General features: G+C 35.3%; 1 protein-coding gene across 4 annotated transcripts in view; it reads right to left on the bottom strand.

The window, feature by feature from the left end:
* Myb (proto-oncogene like protein Myb) overlaps positions 1-14,405 on the bottom strand; it is a 176,870-nt gene that overhangs the window by 150,183 nt on the left and 12,282 nt on the right. For 2 of the 4 annotated variants that reach the window (XM_075359435.1, XM_075359438.1), the window contains exon 1: positions 9,958-10,074. The exons of the other annotated variants lie outside the window; for them this stretch is intronic. In XM_075359435.1, coding sequence (XP_075215550.1) covers positions 9,958-10,010 — 53 coding nt within the window. In that variant the 5' untranslated portion in view covers positions 10,011-10,074. Of the gene's footprint in view, positions 1-9,957; positions 10,075-14,405 lie in introns of those variants that run through there. 4 annotated transcript variants of the gene reach the window in all.

The raw sequence follows: 14,405 nt of genomic DNA on the forward strand, positions 1-14,405 counted from the left end.
GAAGTACGACTCGACAATGAAAACACGTTCATCTAGCGAAAACACCATCTTGTCTCTAGCAATACACTGAACGTTATGATTGCATTCTTGTTACTATCGGTAGTGTTCTACTGCGTCGCCGCGATGTTCAGATGTTGGACGAGTCCATTTCAGTAACGAGTAGGGGAGTAAGCTTGACTTTTGAAATTTCATGGATGAGTGATTGATGGGTTGCGTTTTATATGGGACACCCTGTACTTTCAGTTATTTTAAATAATATATATATATATATATATATATATATTGAGTTATTATAGATTAAAAAAGATGCACCAAATTTTTTTTATCGATATATCGTAACCATACAGTCTTTTTGACGCACAATCGAAGGTTAGGGTTGAAGTTCGACGCCGTAAACTCCGTTCCAACCATTTTGAATAAACGAACAGAAACGAAAAGTATGATGAAAAGTTACGTTTCCAGAGTGTCACGGTTATTAACAAGAATAAGATACGGATATAATTGTTCATACTCCGTAAATAGCAGCTCTCAGTTTTCAATAAGATACGTCAGACTAAAAATGAATGAATAACAACAAAAACGAACCGACGTACTGCAGTTACTAGTTAGTACGTATTTTTAGTTCATCAATACGTATTGGTGCAACAGTACGGCTGAAAAGTGGTGAAAGTAAAATCAAAAAATAATAACTAACGGACAAATTTACAAATCAATTTAAAATGTTGATATATTTATAGGGTAGAAGTTAAAAAAGAAAACTTAAGACGAACCGCCGTAGTAATATCCGGATTTAAAACGATCTAATTATAATAGGCACAACTAAAGAAATATATGGCAAACGACAACTTTCTTTAAGGACTGTAGATCAAGGGGGTATTATTAAATTATGTGAAGAAAACTTTCTCAAAAGGAGATCTTTAAATGATGGATTAAGCATGGCGATTAGTTTTAATTTTATTCGTTTTTATGTCAGATAAAATAATAATAACGATTGCATTACACATGAAATAAATAACAATTGAAATTGTTAAAATACAATCCGAGAATATCAAATAATTAAAGCTTACAATAAAACAAATCAAAAGCATCAGTAAATTAAACTTCTAAATAGATAAGCATAAAAAATTTAAAAAAATATTTATAAAGTAACATGTAACCCCCACCACACACAGATAGATACAGGGGGAAAGAGTGGTGGAGGGGGGAGAGTGAAAGAGGAATCGCAAATAGATTAAAGCGTCAGTCACAAACGAGATATTAAAACGCCATCTATGTTTTATATATATATATTAAATTTCCAGTTTTAAAACATTTTAAATCAGCATTAGTTTTTAAATAATCTGGCATTTTGTTGAATGCTTTTATAACAACATAATGCGGTCCCCTAGCAGATAGAGAAGTTGTGTGTTTTCTTGGGGGGAAAAAATCGAATGAACTAGAAAGATAATTATCGTCAAGACAGTCCACGGACACAATAATTTCCAATTTTTGTACACAAACGTTAATAAATTAAAAATATAAATTGACGTACATAATAACAGCTTCAACAGAAGTTTACAACTACTGCTTTGAGAAAGACAGAGATTCTTAATACTGCCTTTTAATATCTAATTCGAAAAGGCAAGTTAAAAAAAAAAATTATAAGAACACCACATGACTTCCTTGTACGCCTATTATATTACATTTACACATTTTTTTAAAATAAAAAGTACATAAATTTAAAATTTTATGTCTGACAGTTTTTCATATTTTTTTTTTTCGTTTCATTGAATTACTATTTATCGTAATTTTGTTTTATAATCAAAAGTTAATTAATTATTAATAAATAAATATATCACATTAAAAAAATATATAAAAAAGGAGATGAAATCTGATTCCAACCTATTTGCCTTCTCCTTATAAGATAAATATTTCATTAATTAAAATTTTATTTGGCTATAACTTTGGAACCGATTAAAATAAGTACCACATGATACATCGTTGAAAGCTCTCAATGAGGCTTATTACTGCAGTCCAAAATCCAACAAAATTGGATTTTGAGTTTTGGACACTTTTGTCCGATTGCAATCAAAATCAGGTGCACAACTAGACGTTACAAAATCCTAAATCCAAAATCTCAATATCCTACGGCTAATCATTTTTGAGTTAAGCGAGATACATACGCACGTACAGAACTCACGCTGAAACTAGTCAAAATAGATGCAGGGATGATCAAACTGAATATTTCCGTTGAAATCTGAAAACCGAAAGTTTTCGCGATCACAACACTTCCTTTACTTCGTACAAGGAAGTAAAAAAAATCAAACGGGAGATTATATCGGTTACAGGTTCTATGGTCGACGAGAATTTTGATATTTTTTAAAATAATTTCTTTTAATAAAGTCGATTTAAAAAATTCTGAAAGGCAATAATACGGTAATTCGACAGATTTTATTTACGAATCGATTTCAACAAGTTATATCTATAGATTTAGAGAAGTTATATAATTTATCTTTGCGGTAATATTTTATAAAAACATTTGGTATACTTTTTATAACTAGGGATGTCCGAAAAAGAACTCCTGGAATCAAGAAGGAAAATAGTTTTTATTTTTAAGTGATCAATAATCTTTTACACACACGTTATATTGAAGCGACAAAAATTAAGTTTTAATTTACACATTTTCCGTCAGATAGCAGCTGCGTTAGACTGCAGCACGGGCCAAACTGTTAAGATTACTGTGCCATCGCCAAAATCAATGAATATCGTACAAAGAAATTATACGCCATTCTATCGTAGAAATTCACAGTGACAAAAGCATGCGAAATGTTTTTGGAAACCGGCAGCATTTTGAAAGGACGCTGAATAAGTAGGACTAACACGAGAGCCGAAAACAGAGAATTCGACTACCTTTCCAACAAAGTGTTTGTGTTGGAGTTCTGTCCTCTATGCTTTGGAACGCCGCGATGTTCCCGAAGCCATACAGGCCGTGGTACGAGACTATTTGTCTAACCGTACGGCCCTGTTTAAAGATGCGCACCTAGTTGTGGAAAAATCCGTCACCAGGGGAAGCCCGCAGGGTTCCGTTCTCGGTCCCCTGCTGTGGAACCTGGTGTTCGATGGATTTCTGGGGTTGACATTCCCAGAAGGAGTCACGGCCCAGGCTTTCGCCGATGACTGTCTCCTTTTAGTTCGTGGAAATTCACGACCACAGCTGGAAAGTAGAGCGCAGGCGGCCTTGTCAACCGCCGAAGGCTGGTTGGACATGCAAAATTTAAAGATTTCTGTGCCCAAGACGAAGTTTATGCTTCTAAAGGGCGCAGACAAATTATCATGCAGTCGAAACCCCCACATTAAGTATAAAGGCTGTGTAATCAGCCGAGTAAGGGTTCATAAGTACCTAGGTGTTTTGTTTGATGATAAGTTGCTTTTTAGCAACCACATTAGACAAGTTGCGGCGGACGCCGTCTTTGTGATGCACAAACTTAGAAGGATTGCTCGGAAAGACTACGGGCTTTCTGGTCGCCAAATGTACTTAGTGTACCGAGGTGTCTTCGAGTCTATGATTGCATACGCGGCGCCAGTTTGGGCGCATAGGTTGGATAGAAATAGAGCACTGCTTCTAAATTTAAGGAGTGCCCAGCGCAGAGCCTTAACTGTATGCACTGGTGTTTTTAAAACAACCTCCTACGAGGCTACTACCGTATTGGGAAAGGCTCTCCCAATCGATTTAGTGGTGAAAGTTCGAGCAGCCATGTGGAAGTTGCGAAGAGGTCGGGAAACCGAGGTATTTGGGATACGGTTTCGGGCCGGGCTAGAACCGGAACGGAACGGTGATCACAATGCACCGGGTCTAAATTTCGAACAGTTGCCCATTTCCCGCCTGCGGAAGAGGCTTTGGGGCCTCGCGATGGAGGCATGGCAGCATGAATGGCACACCACGTCTAAGGGAAGATCTCTGTATAGATTTATACAGGATCTGGGGGGATGGTATGCCTCAAGTTCATTTTTAAGGGCGGCGGGTGCCCAAGTGCTCACCAACCACGTGAATTTGATGCAATATCTGTTCAGGTTTCGTCTAGCGGCTGATGAGTTGTGCGTCTGTGGGGAGGTCCAGTCGAACGAACACCTAATGTTCGACTGCCCTGCTCTTGGGGGGGCCAGAGACCGGGCCACCCTGGAACTTAGAGGTCAGGGGGAAAACTGGCCGCTCATAAACGGCGAGTCAATGTGGCGTGAGCCACATTGACCGTGTGGGAGTTCCTCGATGAGGTTGCGATGTTCAACCGTCATCGGTAGTATAAGCTAATTTTAATGGGGAATAATTGATTCCTGTGGCGTGTCGGTGAAAACCTTCCTGGAAATAATGGCTGCCATCAGCCAATAAAGCTCCAAGCGCTTAAATGGTGGACAGACACTAGCTGGCAAACAGCGACCGAGGCGTGGCGGCTTAAATTGCCGTCTTTTAATTTGTAACTTTTATTGTTTTAATTGTAACAAGGGGTGCGCCTCCCCGATTTAGTTTTAATGTGACAAGTGAGCGGTATGGAGGCGGGTGCTGTACGGCGCCCAGCTTAACCGCTCACGCAAGATAGGAGCTCATTAGGAGCAATTAGGATAACGAGGTCGCAAATCTGTTTCGAGGCTCAGTAGCCGTTTATTGGCACAGTACATTTGGTCTATGCTCTAGGGCGACCGAATGGGGTGGTGGCGGGAGAAATGCCAGCTAACCAAATTACCTTTCCAACAAAGTCAAAACATTCATTTCGTAGTGTTAAACAATAGTATTAAACAATCCTAATGTTGTTGTTCGCTAGCGATTGAAAATTCTGCTCATAAATTGCAGCTATTCCATGAAATTAAACCTACTGATACGCCAGAAAGAGTTTAATTTGTAACGAATATGTTAGACATCATTTCTGCTGATGAAAACTACGTGCAACACATTTTATTTTCTGACTAATCTTCATAATTGTCGAGTATGGTACTCAGAAAATCCACACTGAACACAGATTCCCAGAATCTGTGCAAAATTTTGGAATCCTATGTAGCTTTCTGGGAATCCTATCGGGTGACGTATAGAAAGAGAAGCTCCCATCGCATGGCCAACACGAAATCCCGATTTGACATCGATGATTTCTTATTTTAGGACTACGTAAAAGCCAAAAAAAAAAAAAAAAACAGGTCGGTCACTCGGCTACCTGCCCCAAAGAATAACAGCATACATGTTCGCCAGAGTGAAGAATGAATTGGATGACCGGTTTGACGTCTGCTGGGCTATAATCAGTACTCATATCCAGTTTCATTATGAGGTAAAAAAAAATTTAGTTTGTTGCACTTCCATGTAATAAACACATATATTTTTAATTTTAAATACCACATAAATTTAATTTAAACCAGTTCTTTAAAAAAAAAAAATTAAGACAATTAGTAAAAAATTAAGACAGTTTAGACGAAAAACACTTGTTTAAATTCTAATAATAGACAAATAGCGTTGGGAATAAAACAATTCTAGGAAAACAACATTTACAGGTATTCAGAACCTAACGGGGGTACTAAATATAAAATATAGGGGCCAATAAATAAAACAATTTTTTTTGCCTTCACGACTAAAAATGATATACGGTATTATATGGTACCTATTCCACCCAGTACCATGCCATACAATGGAAACAAACGCAGTCCACCCTGCGATATGAAAGTGATCCACTTTCATATCGGATGTCAGAATTACTTATATTGTCCATCGGCTGAAAGTAATTCATCAGAGTTCAAATAGGCTATTGCTATTGCTATATAATAAGAAATAACTTAAAAATAATGAATTTTGCAACGATAAATCGAACCAAACTATAATTAAACGATCGGCTGCATTTGCGACTTAAATAACTGCTATTTCCAAACTGTCGTCGGCTAACCCACCGGGTTGGTCTAGTGGTGAACGCGTCTTCCCAAATCAGCTGATTTGGAAGTCGAGAATTCCAGCGTTCAAGTCCTAATAAAGCCAGCTATTTTTACACGGATTTGAATACTAGATCGTGGATACCGGTGTTCTTTGGTGGTTGGGTTTTCAATTAACCACACATCTCAGGTATAGTCGAACTGAGAATGTACAAGACTACACTTCATTCACACTCATACATATCATCCTCATTCATCCTCTGAAGTATTATCTACACGGTAGTTATCGGAGGCTAAACAGGAAAAAGAAAGAAAGAAAGAAATTGTCGTCGGCTGATGTTCCTGCTGGTGATTTTATTATTTTTTTAATAGACATGAATTAAGAATCTGGTCGAAAAGTGTGTGCTATTAGAACGCAAGAGTGGCGAGAGTTTCACCATTTCTCCCTGCACATCGCAGAACCTGGACAATGTCCCTTGCTGCTGTATGATTCTGTAATCGGACGTGTTTCAAGGATTTTTTTTTAGTGTCGCTTATATGTTTTAAGTTTTATTTATGGACGGATTTGGTGATGTGCGTTCTAATCCGTTTGGACCAGCGTTTTCAATTGATTACTGGGTCTGACCGTGGGAGATTAAGCTTTTTGAGCCTGGTGCTCCCGGCGTGATTCCTCTTCTGTCCGTCCGCTTAAGTCCTTTCGATGCTAGCACCTTACGGGCTAGCAGTAATACGCCAAAACGGAGCCTTAGTTATTTGGAGGGAGCAATGCGCCCCCTTCTTCGGAGGGAGTCGCATGTGCTGTCCCATGTAAATTTAAATTGTAAGTTTTTGTTAGGATGGTGGATAAAGGGTTACAGATCTTCATCGTCTTCTGTGACTGCCCTTCACGCTGTTATTCTGCTGGGCTCTTCTGTGTGCTATTTGAATCTTGTATTCATTCAAAATATAGCTACTTGTTTTTGTATCTGTAATCACTTTATAGTCCCGAACTATGTTAATTAAAACAATAAACAAACCCCGACAGACCACAAAATTACTAAACGGTGTCCCTGGAATAAATAAAAGGAACCGTTCCACGATCTTGTACATCGATCAAACTGAAGTGGATTCAAACTAACTCTTTTTCAACGTAACACTCATCATCATCAACCCCCGACCACCCCACCTAAATCACAAAACTACCAACATTGAGAACAATCTTGATACGTACATATATCGTAAAAAAAGAAAGACCACAACACAACACATTCGAACATTATACACAACGACATACCAAATGAAAATAAGCGATTCAAACCTTACACTTTTCGACCGCATTCTAAATACCTATTTTGGTACTTACGTATTAACGCCACCGCAGCTACAGCTTTATTTAAAAACAAAGTAATCAATCGGATTTCGGTGGAAAATGGGCCGATATAGAGTTTAATAAATAAAAATTATTTATTTTATAAATATAATTTAACCAAACTTAACCTACGCTCGCTAACCTTGACTAATTAGCACCGTAATTTTTTGAGTATTTATTTAATAAATTCAGTAATTATTGTTATTTAAATAATAAATAATTGCAATAATTACGGAATTTGTTAAATAAATACTCAAAAAATTATGGTGTTAAGGTTAACCAGCGAAGCGAGCATAGGTTAAGTTTGGTTAAATTATATTTATAAAATAAATAAATATAAATAACCATTTCTTAAAATTAATAAAGAGACTCAATAAAATAAATACTCAATTTTAAATAAAGCTGTAGCTGCGGTGGCGTTAATACGTAAGTACCCTTATTTTATATTATTTGTCTAACAATATATATATATATATATATATATAAATATATAAAAGAAAACCAAACTGCAGCAGTAATATAAGCTGAGATGCCGATGTGAAACAACTGCGTCAGACGCTGAGGAAGTTGCGAAGACAACAGAAATGTTTTATTAAAAAATTTGGTACGACTTGTCGTAACAAAACTTTATTTTTAAATTAATATTATCGCCGAGTGATGACGATCTGAGACATAGCAAAAACGTAAGAATTTTCGTTTTGTTACTCACGGATAACTATTTCCAATCTCATAACTGATAACAGCAGCTTTCGTAGGTAAAGCATTGTTACCTGCATGAATATTACACCATTACACATAATAATAATTTATATTACACAACTATCATTTCTATCAAGAGACAAACAAAAGTTAACACAACGAAACTTTATTTACACATTGAAAATGAAACTGTAACAGAACTGATAATAAATAAAACAGTAATATATTAAATAACAATAGCAAAAGGTTTCTAGATTGTACTCGATGAAAATTCTTATTTTTTTGTGGCATCAGCGCCCTGGACGTACCGATAAACGGCGATTTCTTCATTATCATCTATTTTACTCGTCCCGAACTTTATTAAATTCTAACATAATTCTTTATTCTTTTTTTTAACACCCGTAATATTTACTTTTATACGGATTTGAATACTAGATCGTGGATACCGGTGTTCTTTGGTGCTTGCGTTTCAATTAACCACACATCTGAGGAATGGTCGACCTGAGACTGTACAAGACTACACTTCATTTGCACTCATACATATTATCCCGTGAAGTAATACCTGAACGGTAATTCCCGGAGGCTAAACAGAAAAAAAAAATAATAACATCCATAATAAAGAAGCTGATTTTTTAGCACCGTCCGGAAAAATTTGTTGATTTTCAATGTTCTCTAATTTCGGCTAGGTGAAATTTTTGCCGAAAATACTATAAATCAGAACAAGTTGTAACAAGACAGGAACGGGGTAATTTTTTAACTTTTTTTTTTATTCTTACACTTTTATTACGTCTATAAAATCATTTAATAAATACAGGATAAAATAATAAGTTAATAAGCTTTAACATGCTTACCGAATTTTCACAGCATTCAATAGTGCTGAAAATCACGCGTATGAAAAATGAGTATCATACTGTAAGGTAAACGTGTGCGGATTCACGGTTACTAAAAATTATATACGCAGAGTTTCTTATCTAATCGTTAAAAAACATAGATAAATTTTTATTATAAATTTAAAGAGAATTCATAAATAAATTAATAATAATATTAAATTAATCACGTTATTACTTGACTCGCTATGATGAGTTATAAAGAAACGGACTTTACTCAAACAAATAAACAAAAATTAGTACGACACAATAGTAGGCCTTCGTGTACCAAACGTCGAATAGTAAATTAGGTGAATTGAATTTACTATTTGAACGTAAACCTTTTCGTATATATAAATTATTATTTCAATAATTAGGCAAACGTCACAAGTTTCATCGATCGCTATTTCCCGGAAGTATGGGCGTGAGGCCCTAAATAGCAGGGGTGAGGGAGGAACGAAAGGTGGGTTAAAAACAAGGACCGCATCGTGAAGAATAAAATTTTCGTTTCATATTTGAGAAATGTTTTATTAAAAATAAACGCAAATCTTTTTACAAAAAAAGGAAAACGTGTCGATATATTAAAAGTATAAAAGTAAAGATCGACGCGTATTTAAGATTCCTTAAATAAAAAATTCACAATAAAAAAAATCTTATCACAAGGTCTTATCTTTTTCTACAAAATTTTACAAAGAAAAACTAGAAAAATGTCTTAAAAATTAAAATAAATAACTAGAAACACACAAAGATTAATACTAAAGTATATTTACGGCTGTGAACGGAGGATCCAAAAAGTGATTTATATATATATAAAAAAAAAACTTATTCAAACGTAAATTAGATTAGTTTATTAGTGATCAGAATAAAAAAAAGTCTCGAAATCATTTCTGGAGTTCTAGATAACAGAAAAAAACTAATTTCTTCAAATGAATTACGCCATTTGGAAGGAGATAGTTTTTTGTTTTTTTTTTTTGAAGGAGAGATTGCTTCATCGTCTTCGAACGGACAGGAAAAATTAATGTTTAAAAGATAAAAAATGATAAAGAAGCACAGCAAAAAAAATGCCACAATAAAATTACTTTAAAAACGTTTGGTGCAATTGTAAATTTTAGTCTACCATATAATTATTACTATTGACATATATTTATCACTATAGCGACTTACACTTCACGGTAGCAATCCGTATCGGATGGTGACGGGGAAAAATACGAGATCATTCCCACGAGTAAGGTGCCACGTACACTTTTAACCGCTAATTATTACACTTTACACTATCGACACCGCAAGTTAAAAAAAAAAAAAAAAAAACCCATAAAACAACCGACCCCCTGTATACACGAACCCGTAACTACCACTGCACCGACCGAGCAGGGAAATGAAACGATGTACGGGCGAAAAGACACACCAGGTGTAGCCAGAATAAAATATAAGAGGGGATATCACCCCTCCCTCACGCTCGTTCCCTTTCGGTTTAAGTACTACGATGTAGACCCCTTCTGAAAAAATTACCCCTCCACTACATACTGTACTCCCTTTCTTATTTCGAAATATATAAGTACAGTCTTGCCGGAACGAAAACGGAGACCGGATAATAATTTTTACAAACTTATAAACATACCCGTCGGTTAACACGGAACGGAGCCGAATAATCGGTAATTCAGAACGATTAATTATTCTGTATATTAATTTGAATACGATACGTTACAAGAAACGTTTACCGACATAACGCCTTCCACGACGAAGAAAATGCGTAATACGGCGAAAAATAGAGGAAGATTATGTTCTATTGGCGTAAATCTCAGTGTATCAAATAGATTTGTTGTTCTGATCGGTACATAATTATACACGGTATGAGATCACGTCGTAATTGAACTACGGAATTAAAATGCTTTCCCTGGAGGGATTAAGGGAAATCATTGAAAAACTTTGATGGGAACACCATAACAAAGTACAAAATAAATAATAAAAGAAATTTAAATCTAAAAAATAATAATAAATATGTAAAGCCATTAGAAGTAAAATATAGATTTAGAAGGCGTCTGAAAATTCTCGTAACTGATTTTCGAAATTAATTTTGTTTTTCCTAACTTTAATCGAGAATTTGAGAATTCTGAATTAATTTTAATATTATTTTAAAATTTTGATGTGGACATCACATAAATTCCTTGTACGCCTAATAAATTACATATACACATTTTTAAAAGTACATATAATTTTATTTCACTAATAACTGCTGATTTTTTCATTTTTTTTTTTTTTTTTATTGTATTGTATTATTATTTATCGTAAAGATTTTTCTACAATCAAAAGTTAATAATAATTAATAAATCAAAATATTTAAATTTTTTAAAAAAAGTTAAAAAAGAAGGAAACGTATTCTGATTTGAGCCGATGCGCTTTCCCCTTGTAAGATCCAAATATTTTATTAATTAAAATTTTATTTGGCTATAACTCTGGAACCGATGAAAATAAGTACCGCTTATGATATATCGTTGAAAAGCTCTCAAAGGAGGCTTATTACTGCAGTTAAGAAAAAGTCAAAAATCCAAATTGTTGTGGATTTTGGGCTTTTTTGGACACTTTTGGTTCAGTCGATTGCAATAAGTAGGGGGGGGGGGGGGTGCAAAACTAGATATTACAACCTAAAACCAATAGTACAACATCCTACAGCTAATCGTTTTTGAGTTATGCGAGATACATACATACGTACAAACGTCACGCCGAAATTATTCAAAATGTATTCAGAGATGGTCAAAATGGATATTTCCGTTGAAATCTGAAAACCGAAATTTTTCGCTATTATAATACCTACTTGTACGTAGTACAAGGATGTAAACCGCATCACTATATCGGTTTTGTTAAAAGAAAGTAATTTAATTACATATAAATTAATCGGAACATTTTCTGATGTTTTAATTTATTAAAGGAACATTTAAAAAATATAAATCCTTTTAAACCGATGTCGAAAGGTAAATTCTTCTGAAAATATCAACAACATAACTCCAATTCAGATTATGACGTACTTCATTAAGTACAAAAATGCAACACAAAGACATATTCTGTCGAATTATACCCGTAATACTTAAATACTACAGAGTATAAATGTCGCAATCGTAACGTAATTTCGAGAACAAAGATTAAATACCAATTTTTCTTTCAACCACCAACAATTTGCGATATCGGTCGATTTTAGAATTAAAAAAGAAAGAAAAAAAAATCACACGAATGTGTTTCTAACGTTCGACGATTGATGAAATATAAGCGGGGAAAATTATTATAAAAAAGCATTGAACAAAAATCTGCAGATTTGCTTTGAAAATCAATAACAATTCGAACTCTTAAAGACAGGCATCTTAACGTCAGAAACGCCTACTCGTTTCGTCCGTTTTCAGCAACAGGGCTTTTTGTTTCCGCCTATTTCGTTCGTAGACCGCGAAATATTCAACGTGTAGAAAGTGTCGAGAAGGAACCGAAAACCTGGACGACAGTCTAGCGGATCGGAAGTGCCCCGAAAAAAAAGGGTGTATTTTTGCCATTAGCTGTTGTGTAAAAGTCACGACTCTGTTTTAAAACAGACTTTAAACATCGGGCACATTTTTCAACCCTTTGTCAAATTTCTGGGGGAGCTATTAACTTCGAAGCGAGCATTAAAAAAAGAATTGAAATAAACCCGAACCGTTCATCGGTTGTAGGATATCTGAGCCTTACCGCGTCAAGATCAGGTCACTGATCGATACTGAAGCCGCGTGAAAAATAAAAACAGTACAAAAATATTCTTCTAGTTGATACTAGGCCCCTTGAAATTATTCCGACTTGATGATTAGCCGTATAATCTTTGCGAAAATATTACTGCAGTTCCTTATTCCAAAAAAAAATAAAACCGAAAGATCATCATAACATAAGAAAAGAAATGGCCTACAATACAATACATAATATATATAGAAGTTGGGGAACTTTGTAACAATTATTTCTTTCAAGTAAAAGGTGCGCAGAATGTAAACAATAATTTTTCCAGCTTCAAAAAAAAATCTTTCCAAGATTATAAAAGTAATGGAACACATCTCGACTTGGGGAAAAAATGTCGGAACGCTGTTCCGGCCCCATACATATCTATTTATAAAGCCGAAGATCAATCAATACACGGAGACTTGACCGATACGTACGCTTTCAGGATCTATTCGTGCATTTTTTTAGCGCTTACACTACATGAATTCGTGTACGTACGAATTAATAATCCTACGTTTGCACCGTAGCTTGTTACGAACTACGTCCGATACCTTACCAACAGAACTCCCCTCACCGAATTTTCGGATCAAAAAAAAATCTTTTAAATTGTTCTACTATTAACAGATCGTAGTTTTGAGGCGAATTCTAAATTCCATTATACGTATAATCGCCATTCATCGGATACAATTTTTGAACCGACAATAAGACTTAAGTAATATTTATAAATTAAACACCTCTTCATAAATCCAATAAAATATTAATTTAAGCGTAATTTTTCCACAGGTAGGCTGATAAAAGATAAGGTGAAGTTCTGTTTTTTTAACTACAGAGTGAGAGAGAGAGGGGGGGACTTACTTATCTAAAAAAGAACTAGCCGTTACCCAGAAACTGTAGACCGAGGAAAGTTGTAGTGCAATATTAATTTTGCATAACAGCTGATGATAGTATTAGAAAGGATCGTGAATGTTAATGAAATTTACTGGAAGTCAGTGGCTCGCGTATAGGCACTGTGAAACTGCAGCACGCCCTTTCCACTTGATATTATCGATAACATTTACTTTAACGAGTCCATTTTTCTTTATACTTGTACAATATATATAATCCTTAACTTTATGTCAGCAGCCATCCCCCAGTTATGAAAAAGATCCAAAAAATGTTGTATGGAACTGTGCGTATCACAGTTCCAACGGCGTGGTGTTTGGCTGTTGTGCGAATCCGCACAAAGGAACCTGCACGCGAAACTGCAACGGAAAGAGAGCACTGTCGCTACCGCAGTACCGACCCTGGCGTGCTGGTGGAAGGTAGTTTTTTTTTTATTCCGTGTGTATGAAACGTTCCTTGTTCGTTCCCTTTTCTAGTTTTGGTGGAAGGAATATGAAAGTGATTTATTGTTTTTTCAGTAGCGATCAGAAGATGGCGGAAAGCAGGGGGGGCTCTTTGATTGCCAAATCTGTCCAAAAACACGCTAGAAGGGCGAAAGAGAAGGTAATTAGTAAAAAACTAATTTTGTACTAGTTTCTGTGTACATGGAAATTTAAATTAAGTACCGTTGGACTGTAGTGTTTTTAAGCGGATATTTTATTCTAATAATACCAAAAAATATTATCTGTATTGACATTTTATTATTTATTCGGTTAAAACAAATACGGTTTTTGAGCACGTTGTGCTTAAAAACGGTTATGCTACGATAGAAAAAGATTTCAATAAAATCCTCCGGAGAATGAACGAACACACATGCAGTCCACATAACCCTTCCTTACCGCCTAGCCGCAATCTAGTTTAAAAAAGGGTTGCTGCTTTTAAAGCATCCCTTCAAGATTACTTCCAGGACTCGCCCTTGATAACGATATGACGTGAATAAAACTGAAAGACAAAGGGATACCTAT

Source organism: Lycorma delicatula, chromosome 3 (assembly GCF_047948215.1).
Source record: "Lycorma delicatula isolate Av1 chromosome 3, ASM4794821v1, whole genome shotgun sequence".
Classification (NCBI taxonomy): Eukaryota; Metazoa; Arthropoda; class Insecta; order Hemiptera; family Fulgoridae; genus Lycorma; species Lycorma delicatula.